Here is a 27976-nt window from a genome sequence, read left to right on the forward strand (position 1 = left end):
CAACATTTAAAATTGAAGTATTTCCTCGTATTCTCTTCCTCTCACTGTTCAAAGTATGGCCTCAAAAGCTACCCTACTGAGTAGCAATGGGGAACAGTGAATTTTCTTTCTGTTTCTGTGTTGCAAATATGATATTATATAGCCATACTCAAGAAAATGAGGTTGCTCTCCATGGTAAACTGGTTGCACAACCCAGAACTTCAGTAGACTGAATCACCTCCAACCTTGGGCAGAAGGGATGAGCAGAGAGGACACAGTTTCCAGAATGCTCTCCCAAGGAAAGCTTCCTGGAGTTGTCAGTTAGGCCTGGAATGGCTGCTTGTCTCTGTCCCTAGCAGAGGTTGCTTCTGCGGTTTAGGTGATACAGGAGGAAGGAGGAATCACTGAATCACAGAATATCCTGCGTTGGAATGGACAAACAAGGATTGTTGAGTCGAACTTACAGCTCCACACAGGACCACCTGAAAGTCACACTGTATGCCTGAGAGCATTGTCCAGATATTTCTTGAACTCTGTCAGCCTGGGGCCATGTCTGCTCCTCCTCTGGGGAGCCTCTTACAGGGGGAGAAGTAACACTAAATCCCTTTACTTAATCAAGGCTCAATTCTGCCTGAATCCAGTGAGATTTTCCCCCTCTCTTCTTGGTGTGACAGCAGTGGATGTACAGATACCATCTGATGAAGCTTCATATTTTTTCTTAATGGAAGGAATATAAATCCAGTCAGAGCATGCTCATTACACACCTCTGCATAGGCTCAACCTGCTGGTGGTAGGGGTGGCTGTGTACTTCACCTCTGTCCTGGAGGGGCTTATATGGCTTAAGCCTGGGCACCGTGTTGGAAATTTGCCAATCGTGTACCCATAATACATTATTTTATTTAGTTATTTTCAGAGGTCTCTGATATTATCCTTTTGCCTAACAAAAGAAAGTAGAAAATATTAAATGCTTCCTCTTGTGGAACAGGCTGAATTTGGTAGTAATGATCTAGTTAATAGAGGCCAGTTCAGAGGGAAGGAGGTATGGACAACATCTGCGAAGTTATTTCAGCTAGCATAAATAGAAATTTTAGATGGAATAAGTACATGAGCTTAAGACTACTGGAAATAATCAGGATTTCTTTTAGGTTTGTTTTTCATAAATGTAATAGTTTTTAGGACAGTCTTGTGTGGTATGGAATTAGAAATCTCTTAGGGAGCCGGGTTCATTTTTCTGATATAATGGTTATATTACTCCTAAATGCACAGCACTTGCCTCCCTGCTATTCAGTACTGTGAAGAAAAATGGTGGTAATCTAACTGCTTATGAAAAAGGGAATAAGAAATTTCCTGGAGCTCCTCCCCATTATCCTGCACATCTAAATGCAGTTCTCTGGACTAGTCATGTCAGGATAATTGCCTTCTCTGTGTTTGCATTTCACTTGCAGTGTCAAGAATACAAAGTGTTCTCATCTACATGAAAGCTGCATGCTATTTCTGTGTCTCTGAAAGCCTTGTTAGCTGGAGCATGAGGCTAGCTTTGATTTTAAGTCAAATGCCAAATCTACTGCTTGGAAGCTGGCAAAGTCAGCTGGAAGCAGTTCTTTGCTTCCCTGTGCTACGCCCTGTTTTTTCTTCACCTTCTTACCACTGTTTTACACCTGCTGACTACAGGAGTTGGTCTTTGCTTGTCTTTGCTGGGATCTGTGTGAATCCAACAAAACAAAGATCCATGGAAATCTCTTGGTGCTGGTGTCTCAGCATGGCTGAAGGTAGCAAGGCTACAGGATGTAATGGGCACAAGAAAAATACCTCAAGTTAACATAACAAGATGAAACTTTCCTCACTAAAATGCAGTAGACCCCACATTCTTCCTGCACAGCTTGTTCAGATATAAAAGGATCCCCTGTTTAGAAACAAGGGCATGAACAATGACTTTATCATCTGGACAGGAACCAGTGGTGGTCTTTAAGGTGTCATAGAATGGCTTGGTTTGGAAAGAACCTGAATCAAATGAAATGCTGCGAGATTCTTGCCAAGGAAATGTAAGTGCTGCCCCACGCATTATCATTTCTACACACAACACCTGGCAAAGAAAAGCAGTGTAACAAGAAGAGGATTCATAATTGAACATTTGGAATAACCTTGACAACACTGCAAAACTGTTACCTGATTCCAGCCTCTGGTCCAAGAAGGTGAAAGGGCCCTTAGATTAGAAAAGGTTCAGAAATATGGCTATATGACTTCTTGAGTTCTTTCTAGCTTCTAATTCTACTGGTCTATATACCAAACAGAAATACTGTCCAATGACAAGTCATGTTTTCTACATGTGCCCATTGACTAGAAAATGCAAGATGAATTCCAAACAGTTGACAGCTATGACCAATTACCATCTGAATTTGTCCCTATAGATCACACCCTAATTTAACAATAAATTACTTGAACCTCATACATCTATTTGCAGTGATTTCCAAAAAACATTACTAATGGTAACAGAATCCCCATGTGGGTTAATTAATTACCCTGGAGAGCTAGCTTTCACTCTTCAGCAGCAGGAGCAAATAGCATTTCTAATGAGCTGGGTATAAATAACAAGTTGAATGCTGTCAAGCATCAATATTTATTCTGCAGTGGATAGAACTGCTAACTGAATTAAGCCCTTTGCAGCAAGTCACTAGGTTTGCATCCAGCTATAATCATGACATTCTCACTTGATGCCTTATTAGCTTTCTCAGTACATTATAAATAGAAAGGACAAATTAGAAATGTTGCACTGAGTGGTACTTATCTATCAGTTTTGTTGCATCTTCAGTTTGTACCTAGACAGATATAAAATTGAAGGTTTCTTTATATGCTTTTAAAAATGTGAAGTTGTTATCTAAAAGCTAAGCCAATTTAGGTCTCAGGCAATCAGACTTATCTTTATAAGCAAATTTTTATATTTATTTAAATGGAGAGAGCCAAGATTAAAGGCCCACCTATAAAAATCTGCTTGCTGGGAAAGATTTTATCCATCTGTAGTACACAACAAATGTTTTCTGTTAATGTAAAGAAAGCTGATCAAGCTCTGAAACTGTTATTTTACTTAAATTCTAATATTTTGGTAGTTTTACTTGAAATTAGACAAAAAATATTAAATACCTCACAATCCAAAATTTCCACAGAAAACAGAATCCATCCAAATGTGTTGTTTCAACTTTAATAACCCATGCAGTTATTTCCAATACAGCATACCTATTTTAATAATTTAACACGAATATTTTGCACATGCAATATTAAGAATATCTTGTAAATTATTAATTTTGACGAATTTAATGCTATTTTTAAATATTTTCCTGTTCAAACTTCTTTTTTCCCTCAAGAAACTTTATTCTACTGTTACTACTGTGGTTAAGATTACACAAATATGATACTTTATAGAAATTCTAGCACACAGGAGTTTTTTTTTTTTCTCCACATTATTATAGGAGGAGTTGCAAAGCTAAAGAATCTTATACAGTATAAAATGAGCTTGAAAAATAACATGCATGTGAATTTGCAGTCTTTCTCAAAGTATAAGTTGGCAAAGAGTTAAGATTATGTAACAAGATTTTTCATTTCCCAGACTAAGTGTTTTCCTTTCAATTTGAGATAAGCATTTTTTTTTCCTCTCTTTTTCTCTAACAGTTTTCAATAGCTTACAGAGATAGTTAATTAGAAAAATAAATGTGTACATGTAGTGCAGTGCCAGATACTGGGCAGAGCTGCTGAGGGCAAGTCTAGGGGTAGGAGGCTGCTGACATCCTATGACTAGGTGTGCCTGGGTCTCATCAAGCAGTGCTAATTGCACAGCACTAGAACTCGTTTGCTCCCCACTTCATTAAATTCACAGATCTACTGCGTGTAGTCATTAAACTGTTCGAATACGTATTATTTATACAGTGAATAATCATTTGGCATGAGTTATATCTTCAAAATTGAGCTAACATTTACAGTAATGTGTGTGGTTTGGCAGTTTTCACTGGCTGCCAAGGAAGAATCATAGAATGTCTCATCTTAGAGGGGCCTCAAAACCCACCCCTGCTGTGGGTAGGGATGCCCCCCAGCAGCTCAGGCTGCCCAGGGCCCCATCCAACCTGGCCTTGAGCACCTCCAGAGATGGGGCATCACAGCTTCTGTGGGCAGCCTGTGCCAGTGCATTACTGCCCTCTTGGTTAAGAATTTCCCCAACATCTAATCTAAATCTCTCCGCTTTTAGTGTAAAGCCATTTCCCCTTTTAAAGGCATTTCCCCTTTACCTATCCCTATGTGCCAGTGTAAATCAGTCTCCCTCCTGTTTGTAACCTCCCTTCAATCAGTGTAAGGCCACAATGCAGGCTGAACAAGCCCAGCTCCCTCAGCCTTTCTCCATGGGAGAGATGTTCCAGCCCTCTGAGCATCTTTGTGGCCTCCTCTGAGCCTTCTCCAACATATCCATTCCTTCTTGTGGGGGGGCCCTAGGCCTGGACACAGTACTCCAGGTGGGGCCTCATGAGCAGAGTGGGACAATCCCCTCCCTCACCCTGTTGACCACCCATCTTGTGATGCAGGATACTGTTCTTGGCCTTCCAGGCTGCAAACACTCAATGTTTCATGTATGGGAATGGTGCTTCACAGAAGTTTAATCAGCTGTGACAGTGTTACTTTGGGTCCCTCTTCAGCTTATTTAGGCTTCCCTCCCTAGAGGTGTGAATACACTTTCAACCCTCCCCCCCCCCAGCTGCTTCCTAGGGTCTCCACACTGGTCCACAGGGTCATGGTTATCAAAGCAACACACTCCATTGGGCTGCCCTTAAAACAGCTTTTCTCTTCAGTTCCAGGCCCTCCTGCTGGTGTTAAAGCAGCTGCATCTTCAGCTTCCACCGTCTTTGTGTCCTGGCTCCCTCCCCTCAAGCTCAACGGCATCATCCGGAAATACACCGTGTTCTGCTCGCACCCCTACCCCACGGTGAGTCCCACAGCACAACCTCAGAAGGGCTGCACTGATCTGCAGAACTAAAATTGTGTGTTGGCAAATGCTCTGCACTGCTCTTCATTTGTTTGTTTTGTTTCCTTTAAAAAAGATTGAAAGGAGATTCTGGGGCTAAAGGAGTGATTGAGGGCTGTTTTAGTTTTTTTCCCATCTATTGAACTTTTGCCTTATTAAAAATATATTGCACTGCAGTGACTTATAAGATGTTTCAAACCCAGCAAGCCGTGTAAAGCCCTATTATAGCTGGAAATGTGTATTTATGCACCTAATTGCCCAATCTGAATTGTGATCTCATCTTACTTCCCTTTTTGGCCTGAGTTTTCTTGTGTGAAAGAGTATAATGGCCTATGAACAAACATATTTGCTTGTGAATAAGCTGATTTGTGCCAGGAGTATTTGCTCAAATCAGTATTTGGGGTTTACGTGCTATTACTTTCTGAGAATGCAATGAAAAAAGCTGAATTGATTTTTTTTTTCTCTCTGTGAGTCACAAAAGAACCAAGCTATCTTTAAGAAAAAGGAAAAATTGTTCCTTTTAACTAGGAAGTGAAATAATTTTACAAATACTTTTAACAAACAAATCTACATGTTCACTGATGGCTAAGCTAGAGCTCTCCTGCTGTAAGCAGGTCTTATTGGCCACTTCTGTAGCTAAGGACAGAAGACTGCTGCTTCATTTATGCTTCAGGACTGCTGGTTCCTAACTCTATCAATTTAATAATTGTAGCCATGCAAACAAATCTCTTGACAATACTACACTGGACAGGAATTTTTCTGTCATGTTGGAATCTGATCAGAGCAGGGAGTGCTTCTCAGGGGCTGGAATGAACACCAGGTGGTGCTGCTGGCTTTGCTAGCCACTTAACCACACAACGCTGCAGTGTTTCTTCCCGAGGCTTCTTTGCTAGCAATATTTTTTGTATGTTTGCATCATCAGGAAAATAAACAGCCTCTGCTACACATTTTTTATCCAATTTGCTGCTCTGTCTTCTACAGAATTACTTTTTCATGATTGTTTATTTAACAGGTAATTTTGGAGTACCTTGGAACAAAACAATGTGATGATTAGTGATGGCACGGATATTTACCTTTTCTTTTGGTGGTCTTAGCTTGTACTGAATTTTACTGCTATTTTAATGATACTCATTATGGGATGATGAAGGTATCAGTGTATACTGTAGACCACAATAGAAACAATAGTTGTTTTTTATGCATTAGTGGTAGGTACATATATAGTTATCCTATTGGTATCTCTGTGCATAAAGGGTTGTGTGTGTGTGTGTAGATACAAAGATATATCTATGAGGACAGTACCTGTATCACTTCTTAGTACTATTTTGGAGATCAACATAAATGGTTGCTTACAGAGCTCATCTTCTGTATCAGTTCTGTGTTTTGAGCAAAACATAGTCATTGTACTCTGTTGTCTATTTCCAGAAGCCAGGCTAGACATCTCTAAATAAGTGCAAGGCTATAGAATACATTTAATGTAAGACACCACAGCTTCATTTCTAACAAAGTGCTTTGTTATCTTGCACCTACTAAATGATTGTTAAATAAATTATTTTATTTAGAGGTAGCTTTGCAGTGAAACAAGCCTGCTGCAAATGTGTTTAAATGCTAGCACTCCTTGTCAGGTGTCGTCTATATATACCAAGGAAGTCTGTGTATGATTCATTGTTGACAGAGTCAAGTAGTTGACAGAGAGAGTGGTCTTACATAGACCTCATAGGCCTCTTTCTTTTCAGTTCTTCTGCCACCATAAGCTGTAAGTGCTGGAGTGGATGTATGAAGCTATATTTCCTTAAAAGACTTCTTCCTTCATTCAAAAACCTTGTTGCAAAATATCTTTGCTAAATATCTGCTATTTAAAGATAAAGGCAATCTCAGTTTTTATGCATAAGTGAAGTGAAAGAGAAAAGGGCAGCAACAAAGGGAAACTTAGAAAGAAGTTGTCTTCTTCATAAGAGTGCATTTTATGAACAGTTTGTAAATACTGACAATTCAGTACAGTACACTTCAGACAAAGTTATTAGACTAGCAGAATGGTTGAAATTCCTTCATGTAACAATGCTGCTTTGATGTTTAAGTCACCAAAAGGAAAAGTTAAAAGTTAACTGTGTTGTTCATACTGTGCACATTTCTACTACAATTCACAACCCTCATATGACACTGATTTACTGTCAGATGAAGCTTTGCAGACTGTTGCACAGTTCAGTTTGGTTTGCAAGAACAGAATCTGATAAAATTGATGTTTCTTTACAGAAGGGTGCAGACATCTTCTGTTTAATTATTTTGAATCACAATTACAGTATCTGCCTGGGATGGTTCAAACAGCTAATATGATTAATGTGTGAAAATTAGAAATTATTCTCTGCTACAGTCTATTCTGTAAGCAAGCTAAAGGGCAAACAAGGATCCAACGTTGTACTGATAATCATGTTGTCTATATTATTGTATGGGCATTATCATACAGAATTTTTTTATTATTAAAATATAGAAAAATACAAGTTTATGAGTACTTATGCATTCATTTACAAGCTGACAGCTTGTAGATGCAGCCCTAAGGGCTAGTTGAGTTCGATTTCTATTTCAAGACCTGGCCTGAATAGAGTGACTTAATTGTTTTTTCATTCTTCAAATTTAACAAAACATACTATAATATAGGTTAAAAATTGTTTTTTCATTCTTCAAATTTAACAAAACATACTATAATATAGGTTAAAAATGTTATCCTCTGTGCCAGCTCTTAGCCCACTTTTCTACAGTACTTTTATCTCACTTCTTCCAAAGTCTGTGTTCCGCTCCTCTCAGGAAGTGTCTTCTCATGCTACCATGTTTGCCACATTCCCTCCAGTTGTGCTGATCCTGAGCGTACCTGTATCACCGTGATTACTCTGTCCAGGCCTGATGCAGTACACTGTATAAGGAGAAACTAGTGAGATTAGATTAAATAAAATTTAGAAGACAGAAAAAGTTTAGAGAACATTGCTGTGACACAAAGCATCCAATGGTTTGCCAGCCTGGAAACTGCTATCTATCTCATGACAGTTAAAAAGCAGCATGGAAAGAAACATTGCATGTGCTGAAGGTAGGACAACAGCAGTTGCCTGCTGCTGCATGGGAGAAAGCATTATGACTGATAGGGAAAGCAGTGAAAGGTTAAGGCCTGAGTAAATATAGACCAACTCTATAACTGAAGTTCCAACAAACACTATGGCATCACTCAAACAGAAATGCATATTAAAATCTCTTTTTCTTCCTTGATTAGAAAAGTTCTGTGATTATTAAGATTTTGCTGAGGGGGGGCATTAGACAAGCAGTGATCCATTGGTCAGCTGTTCACTCATAGGAACAGACACAGTAAATGTTCTTACCATGCTTCTTCTGATGAAGCAGGTCATTAAACTGTGCATCAGTCTTCTGTGTGATGCCTGGAGATTAATGGAAAGGAGTCATGTAAGTAGAACTGCGCTACAAAAGAATAATAAATGGAGACTGTTCTTCACAGTGATTTTCTTTTTCAGGGTACTGTCTTCATTCCACTCATATTAAGATATGGAGTAAGATGACCTCACAATTGCTCTTTGAATTTCTGATAGTGAAAGGCCAAAAGCAGAGCTTTTTTAGAGAACCATGCATAGAAAGAGTTCAGATCTGAAAGACACACAATTCTACCAATGGCTTAAAATGCCATGGGATTTTGTTGGTCTTTCCTGCTGTCTGAGAAAACATCTTGGTAATGTTCTAATGCATTTCTTATTCTCAGAACTGCACGTTGCCTCTGTTAGTATTTGGTTTTGTTTGTCTTGTTTGTATTTTCTATGGAACTGGATTGCCACTCTTAAACTTTCTTAGAATAGTAGAATAATTTTGACTGGAAGATACTACTGAGGTTCACCTCGTCCAAAACTCTTCTCAAAGCAAGTTTAATCACATCAGGTTGCTCAGGGGCCTTTCCCATGTTGAAACTGCTTCAAGAATAGCTTGGCTCTTAGCATCTAATCAAGTACCTGTACAGAGCAATAAAGTCTCTCCTGGTCCTTCTCTTTTGTAAGGCTGTCAGACCCAGCTAGCACAGCTTGTCACTGTATTTCTGTCCTATACTTGAGACTCCTGACCATTCCATGAAATCCTGTCTTGTACTTAACTCCTTTATATTCATGTCTTTTTTTTTCTTCCTGGAGTCCCAAAGCAGGGCCGAGTGCTTAGATGCAGTCTCAAAAGTGTATAGAATGGAGGGAAGGGATCACTGACGTGGATCAACTGACCTATACTATTATAAATCCTGAGTTTCTAACAGCATACCACCTTTTATACAGAGCTTTTCTAACCCTACCCCTACAGGCACAGACAGTGTTTTCCTCCCAAGTAGCCTGTCACAGCATTCACCTTCTTGTGTGTTCATTTTTGTATTTGAGCTCAGTGTGACTGTATGGTCTTCTGCCATTCTTACTGAACTTCCCATACACTGCTGAAGACCATTTTTGCATTCTAAGTAGGTTGTACTTGGAGATTAGACAGGTGTCCTGAGTCCTTTTACTCTCCAGGTCAGTTTACCATGGGATCATTCCTCTCAGAATCACAGAATCATAGGGGTTGGAAACGACCTCTGGAGATATCAAGTCCAACCCTTAAAATGTAGCCTCTTGGCCACCTCAGACCTAAGGTCACAGATCTTCACATCTTCAGTCAGTTCCTCCTTCTCTGCAGGCATCAAGCTCAGCAGAGTATGTCCACCAGTTAGTTTGCAGATCATCTACAAAAGAAAAGGTCTTGGTACTCTCCAGAAATCTCCTGGTTACTTGCTTCTAATTGTACTGCCCATCCAGCAGGTGATTGTCCTTCTGCTCTGCCCTCATGAGACCCCCTTCTGGACTACTGCATCCAGGTCTGGAGCCCCCAGCACAAGTATGATGCAGGGCTGTTGAAATGGTTTCTCTTCATTTTTAAAGATTTGAATAGAACTCATGGAAAGCATTGCAAAAATAATTAAAAGCAGGAAGTGATCTGTTATTCTGTAAAGTCTTTGGTAGTTAAATGTAAGCTGGAAGTCTCTAAAATAGTGGGAAAGGTAACTCTCAGAAGAGGGCTAAGCAGATAAAGTTACTTTGAATAGAAGTTTATTTAGAGTCAACAGAGTCTGTGAGGTTGAATTTAAAATGCATGTTCAGTGATTTGTATTCTACCAACAGTATTTATCACTGTGCCTGTACAGTACTTTTCACAGCATGAAGATATTTATGCTTATTAATTCTTGTTCTTTATATAGCATAGAGCTATTCTATATTTTGTGGAGTTATTTTAAAAAACTTGCTTGGAATAGTATTTTAAATATGTCCTTTTTAATATACCACATGTACTGTTTACAGCTTTTTCATAGTTATTTCACAGATTTGTTACCACTTCCCAAATATAGCACATTCATTCTTTTAACTGCTTTGCCTACTTGACGTTTTATGCCATGGAGCAGAACTCAAGAGAGATGTGACAGAGTATAAATTAATTCTGCTGCTGGGCTGCTTGATGCAATTTTTAAAAGTTCTCCTTGCAAAGCAATATTAAAACAAATTTGATATTGATTTTTTTCATAAAACTCAGGTTTGGTCTCATTACCTAGGCTCACCTACACATATATCAATATAGTGTAACAGTAAAGCCTTGGCATCAGTTGCAACTTATTTCAGCAGGTATGTATTCATCCTATTCCCTTCTGTATTGTACAGATGATAAAGGACCTGGGACCAGAAGGTGTAACACAATTGGTGATTTGACTGAAATGCTCTGATCAAACTTGGTGACTTGTTGAGACCACAGGAGGAGGCAGTAACACTGCTGGCAGCCCAGCAGTCAGTCTTATGCCCTTACTATCACCTGCCTGTGACACCCCATCCTGCTTCCCTGATCATGACGTGGGGGAGGCAGATGGACTCACTGGCTCCTGTGGGTTACTGCAAAGGGACAAGAATATGATGCACCTCTGCAGTTCACAAGCAATAGAATGCCTGAGATGAGCTACCTGAACATCTGGTCTGTGGGCTGTCTTATGGGCCTAGCTCCGTTGCTGTTCCCAAAATGTCTGTCTTGCATTTTCCAACAGTTCAGAATTTAAGAGAAAAACAAAACAAACAAACAAACAAAAAACAGAAGCTGTATTCTGTTTTGCACACATCTTTTGTTTACAACAGTTAGCTTCAATAACACTGAGTGAAAAACAGATGTCATGTTTCAAAACATGAGCCGAACAGCAAGAGCCAAGCAAGCCATTATATGGCCAAAGTGGTGTCCAGTCTAACTGAAATTGTGGACTGGCTGTACCTGGCAGCTCTGACAATCTGTCCATCTGTGAGAGGAAGCAAGGCAAAAGTCAGCAGAATTGTTGTTATAACCCCAAGAAAAAATCTGCATGGAGAGTTTCATATCTTTAGGGAGTGCACCAAGTGCACACTCACAAGTCTACTTTGTTCAGAGACATAGAACCTGAATCTTTAATCTATACATTAATGTTTGGATTTTATATTAAACCAATTCAGGTAGAAACTGTTTGTTTTGGTCCCCTTCACTAGATCAATCAAAGAGACTCTGAAACATCATTTCCAGGAGCAATGAATATTTGAGGTAGAACAAGGTGAACAATTCCGTGATGGTGTTGTGCAAAAAGAAAGCAGTCTCTGTGTTCTGACCTTGCAGAACTAAAAATTTACTTTAATTACAGCAGTGATTTCACTGCCGGAGGTCAGACTGAAAAGCAGTGTGGACCATTGGGTTTGAGGTGCTCAACACACTTCATGGTTCTCTCCCATCTGGCAACGAAGATAAGTCCATAGGGAGCATGTTTATTGAAATAAACCTGATCAGGAAAACACAGTTTCAGCTACAGCTAAACATAGAAATAAAACTGATTACTGCACTATGAGAGGTGATGAAACCAGTTGTTCCATACTGAGGGCAGGAAAGAGTAGTGCAGGTATCTCTAAAGTCCACTTTCATTCAGTGATTATGCTAATAATCCTGATAATGAAATATTGAGCATTCCTATAAAATTTGCAGGATTTACATGACTGGAAGGGACTGCAAGTACACAATAGACAGAAATAGAATTCAGAATGAACTTGATAAATGGGGAAATTGATCTGGAGAAAAAGAAATAAAATAAAGTGTAGGTAGTAGTAGAAATAAGTGAGTCCTATGAATAACCAAATTAAATGGTAGTGGGCAGAAAGCAATTGGTGAGCTTCTTCACAAGAGGATTTGAGGTCATTTTGTATCACAAATCGGACTTTAGCTAGCGTTATAATCCTGTTGTGAAAAGCCAAATGCCATACTCTGGAATCATTGAGTACAGATATAGAAACAGTATTTGAGAAGGCTGTGGACCAATGGTAGTGAAAATTATAATGACAGGTTATTAGCAAAAATTTGATTTCTTGGAAATGTTGAAAGCATTGGTGTTATTAAGCCATAAAAAGATAAGTGTACTGGTAAGGAAAGGAACGCTAAATCTTTTTACAGATTAAAGTCTGGTGGAAAGATGAAGGTTATAAACTATTCTCTGTGTTCCTAATAGACTGGAAAAGAAGATAAGGCTTTATACTGCAGCAGAGAACTCAAGCTAAATTTTAAGAAAGCTTTCTAATAAGTTAAGCACTGGGATAGCTCATGCAGTTTAGAAAGTTATAAAGTCTCCACTTAATGTAGCTCTTCATTATCTGGTTGGACAAACTCTTGTCTAAAATTACGCTGTAGTTAAATTTGGCTTAGAGAAGGAGGATAGACTTGGGTAAAGTCTGAAGACCCTACCAGACCTTATTCTATACTCATATTTTATACCCGGATTTGTAGAGAAAGCACATAGGCAATTCTAGGTAGTGGAAATAATGTATTTTTAATTTTCATGATGAGGCAACTTATGTGCTCTCTTGCTTCACAAATCACACTATAAATCTGCTTTTCTTGCTTTTCACTCTTGTCCATTAAGTCTCCACATGGCTTTTGCAGATCACTTCCAAGTTTCCTCATAACTTGCAAAGAACAGAGATCTTAAGTGCACCTATCTTACAGATGTTACTATATCAGAAATTGCACAGACATGGTTGTAGATAAGATACAGCCTTTCTTTGCCACAAAAAATCTTCCAGTGCACAGCAAATTCTTCCTGTTACCTTTATTCCTTCATGACTCTCTTGAGTTCTGTTCCATGGCATAAAAAAAAGTTGGCAAAGGAAACTCCCAGTTCTCATGAAAACTGTTAAAAACTGTACTTTTCTAACACAGTGTTTTGAAGACTTTCCAGTCTTGGTTAAAAAATACTACAAACAGTCTGATTTTATGCACATTGCCTATTTATTTGCTTTCTAAAGGAACAAGAAATGCCAGGAAGCGGCATGCTGTTTCAAAGCATGCAAAGCATTGAAGAGCAAAAGTACAAGTGAAATTGCATCAGTTGGAAACAGTGCTACCTGCAGTGTCTGTTCCTCAGAATCTCTTGGTGCTTCCTGGTCTGAGATATGAGTTTACTGTACTCTGATAAAGGGCTTTGATTTATTTTTATTCTTCATAGCCTTTGCTGGACTTCTAGAGTTTGGGCCCTGTCTGTGCATTTAGATATTGAACTGAAGGCATAGGAAAAGAAAAATTAACCCATCATCTACAAGCTAAATTTTAAAAAAGCAGCTGAAAAAAAAATTCCCCTGAGCAAGCATGTTACTGCTTTAGGGATAATGCATCAGTAAATGTTAGACACTGGCACATACAAAGGCCAATATGTGACAAGGTGACATTCCTTTAAAGAATTTCTTACTTCGATTGTTTAATCTTCTCTTTGCTGACAAAGCTCCATTTATTTTTTTGTTCTTGTGTAATGAAAGTCTCTGGCATGCTAATCTAATTGAAATGGCAGGCAAAAGTTAAAAGTAAAATTGATTTTTTGTCACTGGAGCATCTCCAAGTATGTAACAGGGAATGTTAGCTGAGGAAACAGAAGGTATATGTTAATCAGTTAGAAAACAAAATCTTTTGTGTTAGCAGTTTGTTTTAAGAAAATAAGAATTACTTATTTAGTGAAGATTTATTTTCTAGATTCAATTAATAAATTAGTTCCATGAATAATTGAATTTATATTTGACAGAGCTCCAGTTGCAAATGTATGAATTATGCTGATCTTGTGGAGGAGAAAGGAATTAAAGACAAGGCATTTAAAAATGCAATAGTGAAGCTAATTCTATGGTTCTTCTGCTTTTGGAGCTCCAGGGGAAGTGAACTCCTGTGCTTTTAGACAATCCTGCCTTTTGTCCTAGCTGGCCACATAAACAGAAATTGTGGACAATTGGTTGTTTTTTCAATTTTCACTGTTGCTTCAGGCCTCAGAGCAGGAGAGCTTAGTCACAGTGCTATAGTTTCAAGATTTTCCTTTTCCACTTAACATCTCATTATCCCACACCTAAAATCTCAAACCAATCTACTCCAAGCTGTGTTTAACAAATGTATACAACGTATACATGACTGTCCTAGCTTCTACCATGACAGAGAGAAGCTTGATGGTGAGGCATTTCAAGCAGGAAATCTGCAGTATTAACACTGTCTTGCTAAGTCAACAGTATGCCCCTTTCATAAATCATGGGTGTCAAGGAAAAGACAGTGTAAATTTAACTGAACTTGTGCTTGCTGGAATGAAATTTTAGCAATAAGGAGGTCTTTAAAGGTTTGCTGTTCCTAAATGCTGTATTCATGTTCCATCTTACTAGGTGTTTTAGAAGTAGCTCCTGATAGATGACTGCATTAATGAGTAGAGTCTGACTACCAGACTTAGCCTAGCCTGTTTGACTTTCAAATTAATCCTAGGAAATGCTGCTTCATGAATATTAAAACTCAGCCTCCTGTACCAAGATCAATATATTAATTTTTGTATATGACCTCACAAAAATCCAACCTGTCAAGCCACGGGCATTTGTCCAATATTCTCATGTAAATGTCAAGACAGATGATTTTCAAAACCTGCTGTAATATTTCACATAATAATAGAAGTGTCTGCCTGTACTGACCTCTTCATATCAGAAGTGGAAACCCAGGCAAATGTTTACTAAATGGAACAAACTGACTTGGCATTTTGACAGGAGAACTGAGACTGGCTAGAAAGTATGCTGAGGTCCTTCTTTGTACTTCTATTAAGCATAGGTAACTGTGAGTTGGAGCAAACCAATTTCCCCAGAAAAGTTAGTCTCTATTCAAGAAAAAGGTTATGTTCTTGGAGGAATAAAAAGAGGCATACATTTATGTAAAAGCCAGGATTTTGAGTGTTCTAGTGAACAAACACATTATCTCTATGGAGTGTTTTTCATTTTACTGTAGGTGTGTGACACAGACAGCTGTCCCCAAGCTAGTTATGTTTACACTTAAAGAGTTGATAGGGTCAAATAGATGTGTCTAGGTCATGATTCATCCCACTGCAATGTATGTGTCCCACATAAACCAGAACAACCCTGTCTTAGAAGTGCATGTTCTTTTGTGTGTTCTTGAAGGGAGTGAAGGTGTAGGCTGGAATAATTCACTACAGATTTCAAAAGGAAATGAGATGAATTCCACCCTCCTCTGGCCAAAGGAGATGCCAGCTCAAGAACATGGTGACCCCTTCATTAGCTGAAACGAGCTACTATTTCACACTAGAGAAGTGTTTAACAATACCTCGGAAAAATATTGTATTTTTTTAGAATTCACTTTGAAGGACTATGTATTCCAGTGCTTTCAGGTCAAACAACCTTTTGAAATGCTAATCAGCTGAAATTGGCCTTTACCACCAGCAGATATTTGTATATCAAAGACATTCTGTGCACACCTTCTGTCAGTCTGAATCAAGTTTAGATTATGTCAATGCATTAATTTTAATGCAGATTCCTAGTGAAAATTTATTTTCTATGTCATTAACATTCTAAATATTTTTAGCCTGGTGTTATATATCTATTGCCATGCTTAGTATGGCATGGGGAAGTTAATCTTTTTTCACTTAATCTTCTGATGGGCTAGGAACTCCTCTGTTTTCACAAACAAGAATCACAAAACACATGTCAGAAATAAAAATGGCTACAGTGAATATTGCAATGCTGCTCAGAGTAGATGAAGTTACCTTTTTCTTCTGTTAAATGAGTAGAGCTTCCTGTGGAGCATCTGCTGAGATGCACTAACTCAATGTCCCATGGAGAAATCCCTAATTCCTCAGCACCTCCTTGCACAGGTCACTTCAGGCACACTGCAGAACATCTACCAAGAATCGTAACTGCAGAACAATAATTGCTGGTCAGCTTTTCCATGACCCATGGCTGAGGCACTTTGGTGGCAGTGTAGGAATAGACTTGAACTGGCATTTCCTCCAGTACTTTTACATGTCCGCTTATGCAGCTACACGACCTTCTGCTGCAAATCTTTGAATGAAAGTTATTTTGTGATGAAGCTAAGTTTGAACAGTCCATTACTGAATATTTCTTGATTCATTCTGCTACTATAACCCACCAAACCCACAGTAAGGAGTACCAGCACAAAGATTCTAGGTGACCAATGAGGTAGTAAACTCCACATTTCACAGCAGATGCAGGATATAATTATCTGTTGGGAAAGTTTCATCTAAAACAAAACTGGTTTGTTGGAACTATTGGTGGTATAATACATTTATTCACTTAAATTGTTTATCCAACCCTGTAAAAATAAATAGACACATTAAATTCCTAACCCAAATAAAAATAATTTGAAAACACAATATAGGCCCAAATTTCCTGAATATAAATTGATTGCAACAACTTATTGTGTCTTCTCTGTTTATTGCCATCTGCCATCTGCTTCAAGCAATAGTCATTCCAATTACCATGAAGTAATAGGCTTTGTAGCGCTCAGCTCAGCAGACTTTCACCAAATATTGTTTATTTTAGTTTGGAAACATTTATCTCTTCCGTCACAGGTAATCAGCGAGTTTGAAGCCTCTCCCGACTCATTTTCCTACAGAATCCCCAACCTGAGTCGGAATCGCCAGTACAGCGTCTGGGTGGTAGCAGTGACTGCTGCAGGAAGAGGCAACAGCAGCGAGATTATCACTGTAGAGCCACTAGCTAAAGGTATGATGACAGTGCTTTTCAAAGCAATCCAGAACTTTGTAATGCTAATTACTGCTATAATTGGCACGTGGCTTCTTTATGTCTCATTGCTTACTAAGAGTGGGATTTGCAAGGAGTAACTTCAATTTTCTCCAAAAGTTAGGTGACAACTCTCAGCTCATTACCCAACGGTTTGCTGTAGTCAGCAGAGAGGGTAAGAATGATGTGCTTCTCTAGGGAGTAATTCATCCCACCTACCTCAGAAGGGAATAAATTGGTTTTTGGTGCAACTTTTCTTTTGTTGAGTACAGAGAGCTTGAAGAGATTATTCTCCACATCAGAATGTGTTTCTTTTTTTTTTTTTCCTTTTTTCTTTTTTTGTCATGCAAGATAACTTCTTTATAATCCTTCTCCTTACTAATATCTCTTGTGTACTCCACAGATACTATCTTCTGTATCAAGTGGCCTGATTAACATACCTAAACTCTGAACAATTGTTCTCAACTCGCATTAGCTTTGAAGTTTGCAGCTTCTATTTCAGATCTGAAGAAGGGATTATGTGCCTCAATTATTGCATATTTTTTCCAGCTGTATTAGTTGTTCTAAAAAAAAAAAGATATTACTTGGGCCTATGTATTCAGCCTTTCCTGTACTGTGAGGCTTGATGCTTGCAATACTCTCTCACCTTTGCTTAGAAATAGGAACATAATTTTTTACAGAGCAAGGTGAGAAGAGTCTCATCAGTAGTCAGTCTCCACGTGGGATCTTCAGACTTGTCTTCTAGTTTTTTCCATTCAAATTGGCACTTTGACAGTATTTGCCAGTAGTAACACTGTGGCACACAGATCCATAGTGCTTCAAAATGGATGCATCAATTTTAGAGTTTTGCAAGACTGCTAATGCTTTGTTCATATGGCTAATGATGTAATAATGTAAAATTAGATGTCTAGTGCTTTATGTAAGGTATCTAGCTTAAAAAAAAAGAAGCACATAACAGAACTTCAAACGAATGTCACCAACATTAAATTAGTGTCTGAATGGAAAAGGATGTACTATTACGATCGGAAAACTTGATGTTTCTACCTTCACAGGTAGAATTTGATTATGGCAAATTAACTATCAGAACTATTATCATAAATACCAGTAATAGTGTGTAGAGGGTACTATTTTAACACATGAAATAGTATTGAGTATACAGAAGCCACAAGCAGAGTTCCTCAGATTTGTGATGAAAATTTACGTCTTCTTTGCCAAGTCTCTAGGCCAAAGTTTTTATTATATTGGATGGACATTTTTCAACATTTCTCAGCTGTAATAACTATGTAATTTCTACTGTAGAAAACAATGAAAGATTTATCAGTGGTAACGTGAGGAATGTCTAGCAAGGTAAAGAGGTATAGTTTGGAACAAACAGGCAGATGTTTGCTCCCTAAGCCATTGCTGGCAGGTTGTTTTTGTCAGCTATAAAGTCACTTTTGCTTTATTCTTCTGACATCCTTCAGTTTTTGTATCTTCTTTCAGAGACTTTTCTCTTAGAGCTATGCAGGGTTAATGAACCTGATGCATGGCTGAAAGCTGTGAAAAGTCCAGAAGATCTGAAAAAATCTGTAGCTTTTCCTTGTAACACAATTGCATACAGCATATTGAACACTTGTGAGACCAAAACTGAAACTTAAGAAGTGGAGAAACGTGAAAAACATTGGAAGAGCACCTCAGAGAAACCGGGCAAAGATTTCATGTGTTCCTTCTGTGAAGCCATCTGTTACTAGGGGTAATGAATGTGTAATGCCAAATAAAAAGTCTACAAAAATAGATGTAAAACATTAAAGCCTGAATAAGAACAATGCCAATTAACCAGTAATACCATGCAATACTAATATAACAGGGGCATAGACAAACCTGGGACTTTGCAGGGGACCCTGCATGTAATGCACTGCAAGTTTTCTATTTCCTATGCATTTATAAGAGTAGGAAGCATTCAGACAAGATGAATGCAAAACAATACAGAGTTTACAGGTACTAAGATGATTTGATCTGGTTATAAGGAAATGTAATATGTCACAGTTCTTGGTTTGCCAAAAATAGATGCACTACAAATTGACCTGCATGAACCTAATCTAATCAGGCATTATAGCCTGATTTTGCTACAAGGAGTGCAGAAGGTTGCTAAATAGCGTGAACATCTCACAGATTGTTATTGTGAAGTTATTTGCTTCATTTTTTCCAAACTTCTTTCACGGTAACTGCCCAAGTAATGACATCACCATGACAGCTCTTGGAAGTTTACCTGGAATTATGTCAGCTTAATTATAACCCACCTTAAGAACCCCTCTGAGAACAATGAGAAAGTCTTGTTAGGGGAATGATGTAAAACGGCTAGTCCAATTTAAAAGAAAGTTTAATTCATGTCAACATTTTTCCCTTTTGTGTCTCCGTATCTCAGAACAAATTGTAATTATCTGTAATTGACAAAAGTAAGCACAACCAACCCCAACAAATGAAAAATAACCACAGAGGTGGAAGTTCAGTCTCCATGTAAGCAGACAACTTTCCTCCAAATTATTCTTCCTTCCTGACTGGAAGTTGCGTTTTTAGTCTATTAAATATATCTGCAAGAAAGAAAACCTTGCAGGTGCCTTGTTAGTCTTGTTTCCTGACCATGGCTGATGAATAGTGGCATTTGCCAGCAACATGATGATAACAGAACCAGACCTATGGCAATCTGATCCTATGGGGAGAACTCTGAGTTCAGTGTTGTATTTCCCCTGTTCTTGTAGGCTGAGTATTAGCACTGAACAGACTTACCTTCTAATCTGTGTTGCATTCTGTATTCTGTATTTTTAAACTACATCTGGGACTCACATAGGATCATGGAACCACAGAATCATTAAGGTTGGAAAAGGCAGCTAAGCTAATGTAGTACAACAATCAATTTATCACAGAGTTGCAGAATCACAGAATCATCTCAATGCCCACTAACCACATCCCTCAGTGCCACATCCATGCATTTCTTGATCACTTCCAGGTAAACCACCATGCCTCACAACTATCCCTGAAGATAATTTTTCTAATATCCAACCAGAAAAGATAGTTCATACAAGTTATCAGTCTGTTTCTTTAAAGATTCAGCATACTGGAGCACGCAGTATATTCTTTTGTGAGAAAGTAAGTAAAAGAAACTCCTTACCCATGGTATTAACTGGCTGCTCTTTTAATTGGATGAAGCTGAGCTGCAGTGATCTTCCATAACTCTTGTTTCCCCATGCAGTTTTACCTTTAAAAGTGTGCTTTGCTCTCGAGAGAAAAAAAGAAAATATAATAAAATAAAGAACATTAGGACTTCTTGCAAAAAATTTCTGGCTGTTTCTTTTTCTATGACAATAAATGTAGGTAATTGGATTCGTAATTTAAACAAATAAAGGGAAAACCTCATTAGCATGAAAGAGTGCGGTGTTCAGTGAAGGCACCTCTTTATCTTCAATTAATGACTGGCTAATTTGCAATAAATAGGAACAGACATGGTCCTAATCCAGTGCCGTGCCATCTACTGTGAAGCTGGTAGGTAGTCAGTAGGCATTTGAGTTTCTTTGTTAAAAATGAGACAAGTCTTGCAGCTGAATTGTCTGCATGCTGTGTGAAGCTCTCTTAGCTCAAAACGGAGAAGTCTGTGACACTCAAGGTATTTTAACCTCATGAATGCCTCTTAGCATTTCAAACCTACTGCTGCCAGATGAACTTCACTAGACATTCATTTTGTTCCTAGTTCTCTGTTTTTTGTGATCCAGTTAGCAGTTTCAGAACATTATCGGGAATTAAGCTATAAAGAAAAGTGGGAGTTAAGAATTTTCATGCTGTTTTGCCACCTCATTAAAAGTACTCAGTGTATGAAGAAATAGATAATACATAAGAAGCTGTGGATGCTTTCACAAAAATAGTTCTGTGTGCTTTTGTAATGTGCACTTCTGAGTTATGGTCTGTGATCTTAATGCATAGTGTCCTAATGTGTGAAGTTTGTGTTACTTGTTCACATCACAATATAATGAGACACACAAGATAATGAAAATAAGAACTACAGCATAATGCACTTGGGAAGATTTGGTACAAAACCAATGACTTAATCAAGTACTCACTGTTGAGATAACTATTAAAAATAAATGAATATCACTGCAAGTTTGGTAATAATGGTGCCAAGCCATGCTGAGGGTTTCAGCAGGATTTCCGTGGTATGAATGCTTTGTCCTAAAGTAACTGGCAGCAGCTGGAAATAACTGAATATTTTGAAAAACACTGGGGAGGTGGGAAAGATAGGGAAAAAGGGATTAGTAGTTCATTTAAAATGAGTGTTCAGATTTCACAGTGCAGAGAAAATGTCTGCATGGAACAGGAATTAAAGTTTCTGACCACTATTTTTCTGAAGGCACTGCAGCTGCTAGGAACAGTCCAGATGTTGTATTTTGTAGACAGTCATAGCTGACAACATATTTTGCTGTGTCTTAAAGATGACATGAGTACCATTAGACATCTCCTGCAGTACAAACCTGGGTCACGGAAAGCAAACGAGTGCTCTAACACTGATTTCAGTGTTTCAACATTTCTCACTGTGTCTGAAGTCTCCAGGTGAACTAAGCATTTTTTAGTTTCAGTAACTAGTTAATTAGCTCATGGCTTATGGCATTACAGGCCTTTGTAAATATTTTATAGAAGATACAGCCTAAGAAGATCCACAGTGGAAAACAAGTCTATACCATCAGACTTAATGACTGTCTACAGTCTTAGCATTGCTGCTGTGCCTCCACCTCATGACAGTGGCACCCTCCTGCAAACATGAACCATCCAAGCTGCCAGGAGGGGACCAGGACTGTTTAGCTGCTGTTATTCCAGGAATTAACATGTCAGTATTTGTCTGTCGGGAAAGTGGTATTGTGCTACTACCTACCCTGGACTTCGTTACCCTGAATCTACAAAACAACTACTTACCATTCCAGTTAAAATAGTGACCAGAGAAAAATCTCTTGAGAAGTTGAAGAGAACATAGGCAAAACAATCCAAATCAGTCATATAAACTATGAACTCATTTTATTTTATGAATATATCAGATCCCACTGCATCCCACTGAAGTAATTCCCCTTCACTCTTTTTCAAGGCCTGCTCTTTTATGCATGAATTCTATATGTATTTATATTAGTAGTAGAACATAACAATCCATTGAGATGAAACATCCTAGTTTTATTTGATGGTGGCTCTCATTTTCATGTTTTTCTAATTAGTGCAAAATGGATTATTAAATGCAATGTGCATGACTGCAGTAGATCAGGATTAAAAACACAGTATTTCATATATCCACATTCAGCATGAGTCTTTAAATATATAAAGACAAAAAGAAATGTATTTATATCGTGTCATTCTAGAGTAATATAGCATACTGAAACTAACACAATTCTGTCATTTATGCATATTATACAGGAATGACATTGATGATATATTTAACTGAGTGTAGCATGAATAGAACTGACTTGAGAGTCTGTTTATGTTTATGGACTTCATATAGACTCATTGCGTTGTAGTAATATGTTACTACATTAAGGTTTATTTTGCTTAATTTCATAGCTCTTGTAACAAGCCTATCCCCCTTAAAATTCATGAGAAAATTTCATCCTTAAAAAAATACTTTTGAGTTCTCTAGCCCAAGGGGAATATCACAATTTAATAGAAAAATATTTCCAGGCAGTTTGGTAGAATCTCTGCTTTCTCAGAAAACAAAGGAGATAACCTTCTATTGACATATGTTGAACTCTTTCAGTCTTGAGGTCTTAAGCTAAAAATGCACAATTATCTCCACATTTTTCTTAGGAGAACGTTTTCTTAGGAGAAGCTAGTCTTATTTTCACATTTGAAGTCAAGTGTTCTTTCATAGCTTAGTCTCTATTGAGATAGCTGACAGATAACATCTAGAAATATTATTTGGGGTTGTCTTTTGAAGTCCAGTATAAGCTTTGTAGACTCAAATTTTTGTTTCCTTTTAAAATAATGACAGTAACAGAGTATGGTTGTTGATACTGTTCTAAGATTATATCTACACATTTGAATGATTTTTTTAAGCCACCTGAAGCTTTTCTATGCGTTCAATCCAGTATGTTGCAGCAATGTATAAACTGTTCTGTTATCAATCACGTTCACTTCTGATAATTCCCATCTGCTAGAATGGTTCCAGTTTGTCATTGTGAAAAAATCTGAACACTCCTTGCTGGCTTCACTCTCTGACCAAAGTGGTGGCAGTGAGCCATCTTACCTTTAGTTGACTTGGAAAAAAATGACCAATGCAGTTTGAAATCTTTCTGTGAAATCACACTTATACCACCTCACTGAACAGTGAGATCACCATTCTCTCCCAGTTCGCAGCTGGAAAGTGAAATTATCTGCACTTTTAGTCTCCAATGTTTACCAACACCACCCTGTGGCTAGAGTTAAAATGTACTGAACTGCAAGATCACACAAAACATTTCATCTGGGGTAGTATACCTATTCTTCATTCTGTAAGAATCAATTCGGCCTGGAAACAGTGGAGTGCACTTCTGAAAAACCTCTTAGTCCATAATTTACGTAAAGAGTTAAGAGAAGTATGCTTATAGTTAGACAACCGGAATCATCCCAAAACAAGACAGATAATAAGAAAATTGTGATCACAAGACTATAACAGACATGGAGAAGAACTCCTTAGAAATAATCTGTTTTATGTGAAAAACAAGTTGAAACAAAGATAATTCCTGAGCCAATGAAAACACAGATCAGAAATTAAGTTACTAATCCCAAAAACCTAAACCTGTCTGAAAAACTGATACTACCTGTGTCTTTCTCCTCAAGTGTATAAACATCAGTTTTCTAGTAGTTTATGTGACATCAAGACTTATTATAACAAAAGGTACGTATCAATCATTTAGCTTTTGTAAGATACCTGTCTATTGTGGACACTTGGTTTGTGGAAGTTTGGAGAAAAGCATGCCTTTAACATAGTTTTCATCCATAACATTGACTATAAAACACATTAAGGATGATCAATAACTGGTTTTACTCCAGCAGGACTCTTCCACCCTTCCTTTTCATCTCTCAGCTAGTGAAGTAGCTAATATTATTGAGTTAAATGGAGTTAGGTTCCTAAAAATCTGTCTTTAAAAGAGATTGGTTTGTTTTCCAGTGTTTGGTTCTGGATGTCTGTTTCCCTTCAAAAAGCTGGAGTGAACATCTCATTTCAGTCTTTCTCACTCTCTTTCTCAGCTCCTGCCAGAATTTTGACATTCAGTGGCACAGTAACAACTCCCTGGATGAAGGATATTGTCCTCCCTTGCAAAGCTGTTGGAGACCCAGCTCCAACAGTCAAATGGATGAAGGATAGGTAACCAGCAACTAAATGTATAGCTCAAGTAAATCTCATTTCCTTAAAATCCAGATGATGGTGAAGCTGGTGATTCTAAATGACTGCATCATGAAGGAGAAGTATCGTTTGGGGGGACCACAGTCACGGTCAGGGAGGAATTTAGAAATTCCTTGGACTAAAGCTAATCGGCCGTAGTAATCAGAAAGCATTACAAGGGAAGAAAAGTAAAATCCAAAATGTTATATCAAGGAGACCTTTCTGTTTCAACTTCAGGACCACAGAATAGTTTTAATCTGAAAAAGCAGAATGTCGCATACATTTAAATAATCTTGTGGAGTGCGGTCTGTAACCTTGTGTCTTGCATATACCATGTTTCCCCTTAGTCTGTTTTAATCTGTAGTTTCACAGTTTGATAGAGTCACACATGGAAAAAGACATGGACTCTAATTTTTAAACTATTTTCATCTAAGTACTGTGTAAGCAGGGATGCTGCAGTGATATGAGACCATCTTTTGGATTGATATATGTAACTATTATTTTATAAGGATAGACTTTGTAGGAATTAACTTTTATTCTTGCATTTTTATGAGATTGTTGATAGTTAAGGAATGAATTCTCAATTTCACTCAAACTTGAGAAAGGATATGGGCGTTCTCTAAATGGCAGATGTTTCCCAGCATAAAATATTTCTTAATCATCTTTAATAAAGAGCACCACTTCCCCGACCACACGCTCCATTTTCTTTCTCTCCATTCTTAGTTTCTTTAAAAAAAATCCAATTCTGAGTATCTTTGATTGTAACTTCTTTAATGTATGCACTTTGTTTCCTGTGAGGTAGTAACGGGACACCCAGTCTAGTGATGATTGATGGGCGAAGAAGTATCTTTAGCAATGGCAGTTTTGTCATTCGTACTGTGAAAGCAGAAGACTCCGGATACTACAGCTGTGTGGCCAGTAACAACTGGGGATCAGATGAAATAATTTTGAATTTGCAGGTGCAAGGTAAGAATTTATCTCAGAATTATTATCACAGCTATGAATTGTTATGTGATGGTAGCGCATCAAAATGTGTGTTTTGTAATAAATACTAAAACATTAGTGTTGATGTGCAGTAATAAAAATTTCATCCTTCTAAATTAATGAATTATATTATTATGTAGTTTAAATATTATATTCTATAATTACAAATTATATAGTATTATGCAGTTCATTCTGACTCAACTATCAGCATTTTATGCTATGGTAGATGTTTTGCTTTGGATGGAACAATTAGCACTGTTGCAGTTAAATCTACCTGCAAGCTTCTGTCACATCAACTGAGTGTTTGTATTCAGTTATATTCTCATTTTTCACCCAGAAGATACCACCTTATGCTTTATTCCTATAAAAGGTACATGTATTCATTTAAATAATTCAAATTTTAGGAAGAGCTGAAGGCCTTTTTTTAGCTTCTAAGAAGCTATCATCAGAAATTTGCTCTGTACTGATACCTTGGTCAAAAACTTCATTACACTTGAGCAGAATTTTATTGATGGAGAATATGAGGAACCATTTAAAATGAAATGTCAGTATAAGGTCAGCTAGCATGTAATGCCAACAGCTTCTATATGCCTGTTGAAATATATATAGTGTAACTATTAGAATAGATTAAAATAGTTCAGTTGGAAGGGACATTCAGAGATCATGTAGTCCTGAGGTCTTCAGGTCTTCAGGACTAACCAAAAGTTAAAGCATATTAATGATGTTATTATTCAGTTGCCTCTTGAACACTGACAGGCTTGGGCCATCAGCCCTCTCTCTAGGAAGGCTATTCAAGTGTTTAACCACCCTCACAGTAAAGAATTTATTCCTAAAGAATTTTTTCCTAACAGTGTTGGCATGTATAAAAGTAATGGCAATACAGGAGTACACATTAAAAATAATGTCAAATAGAGCATGTGTATTCACATATAAAGAATTCACTGCTCAGGAGATATTCTTCATTGCTTACACCAAAGCAAAATTTGAACAAACATTCAGATGCTTAGTGTTCTTTAATTGGTTGCAAACTGTCATACTCCAAGGCAGCAAACCACTGAGCTAGGAATGTTGGCTATATTGCAGGCAGTTGCTCTAGTCTGTTTCTAGTGCAGATATATGAGAAGAGAGAAGGAGATTCTCTCAGCCACAGTGCAGCTATCTCTGCATAAACCAGACCACTAAGCCATAAAACAAATGCCATAGTATATATTAACTTACCTACAATCCAAGAAAGCCTGAAGATGTTCTTCTGCAATGTTTGATACATGACAGGGAGAGAAACATTATCAAATGGAACACTTAAATTTATATTTCACTAACTATTTTTGCAATTGCATATCCTTGCTTTTATTGAACTGCAGTAACTAAAAGGAAATCAATATTACTTCCCTGAAGGGCAGAGCAAAATGGCATTTAATATGTGAGACCACCATCTTTCATAGAGAGAAGCTATGATGAAAGTTTTTACAATAAATCTTCCACAATGTAATGTGTGCAGTCTCTCTCTCCATGGAGTAACCTAAGTGAGTCAGAATAATGGAACAAATCCATCTAATGTAGAGAATTTTGCTTTAGAGTATGAAGTGTCTTTTTCGTTTCCTTCAGCATTATTTAAGCCTGAAGGACAGTAAAATGCAACTTCTTTTTAAGCTAGGCAACAGCTGTAAACTAACAGCCTCCACTTCATGTCAGCACTCGTTATTTTGCAATTTTATTACTTGAGAGTGAACGGAAGTGGGGAGTACTTCTTGAAGTTTTTACTTTGCTGGTAGAGGTAGAGGTGAAATAAGGAATGTCCTCTGGGAGAAGACTGCTAGACATGACAGAAACATCACACATTTGTGACATTCAGTCTGCCTTGCTCATTGGACAGGGTCTGGCAAGCAGTAACCATGGCACTGAAACTGTCTTGCCAAAACTGATCACCAGCACCCCTTTCCCACTCTTGCAGTGACAGTGATCAGAAACTTCCCTGATGTCTCTTCTTCCTCAGTTTCCATCTCAGTTCTGCCCTTGTTTCTCATATCCTCTTTTAATGATAGGCAGAATTTATACATTGCTTCTCGCTCTTGAGGTAGAAAATCTCAATTTTATCCACATTTCTGAGAAGTTTGGAGATCTCTGGTTACAGAGACCCCTCAGACCAGCTGAACCATGGCTGCAAGAATGGTATCTGAGTTTTGAGTACTATGATCTTGAGCAGAACTTTGACAGATCCGTCTTGTTGCCATTGGATAAGATGCAACTGACCAGAAAGGGCAAGAATATACTGGGCAGCAAGCTGTCTGGGCTTATCACCAGAGCTTTAATCTGAATTTTATGAGAGAAGGGGATCTACTGCTGAGTGTCAAAGAAGAGACAGGGAACTTCAGGAAGCAGTGGAAGAAAACCTCAGATTTATCCCAGGGGAATTTGGAAGGGCTCCTCCAAGAAGGTAACATGGCTGATTGCCCAGCTGAAGTGCCTCTAAACCAATACAAGCAGCATGGGAAATAAGCAGGAGATGGAAACCATGGTGCAATTAGAAAACTATGACCTAAT

The 27976-nt window shown here is 37.9% G+C and overlaps 1 protein-coding gene across 1 annotated transcript in view; it reads left to right on the top strand.

Annotated features, from left to right (window-relative positions):
• Positions 1 to 27976, top strand: part of DSCAM (DS cell adhesion molecule) — a 435055-nt gene that overhangs the window by 354115 nt on the left and 52964 nt on the right. Inside the window, exons 20-23 of the mRNA XM_065741676.1 lie at positions 4809 to 4942; positions 16911 to 17064; positions 24316 to 24433; positions 25254 to 25417. Coding sequence (XP_065597748.1) covers positions 4809 to 4942; positions 16911 to 17064; positions 24316 to 24433; positions 25254 to 25417 — 570 coding nt within the window. The remainder of the gene's footprint in view (positions 1 to 4808; positions 4943 to 16910; positions 17065 to 24315; positions 24434 to 25253; positions 25418 to 27976) is intronic.

The sequence above is a fragment of the Cyrtonyx montezumae genome, unplaced genomic scaffold (assembly GCF_038088225.1).
Source record: "Cyrtonyx montezumae isolate F1298 unplaced genomic scaffold, pur_monq_1.0 scaffold_3, whole genome shotgun sequence".
NCBI classification, from domain to species: domain Eukaryota; kingdom Metazoa; phylum Chordata; class Aves; order Galliformes; family Odontophoridae; genus Cyrtonyx; species Cyrtonyx montezumae.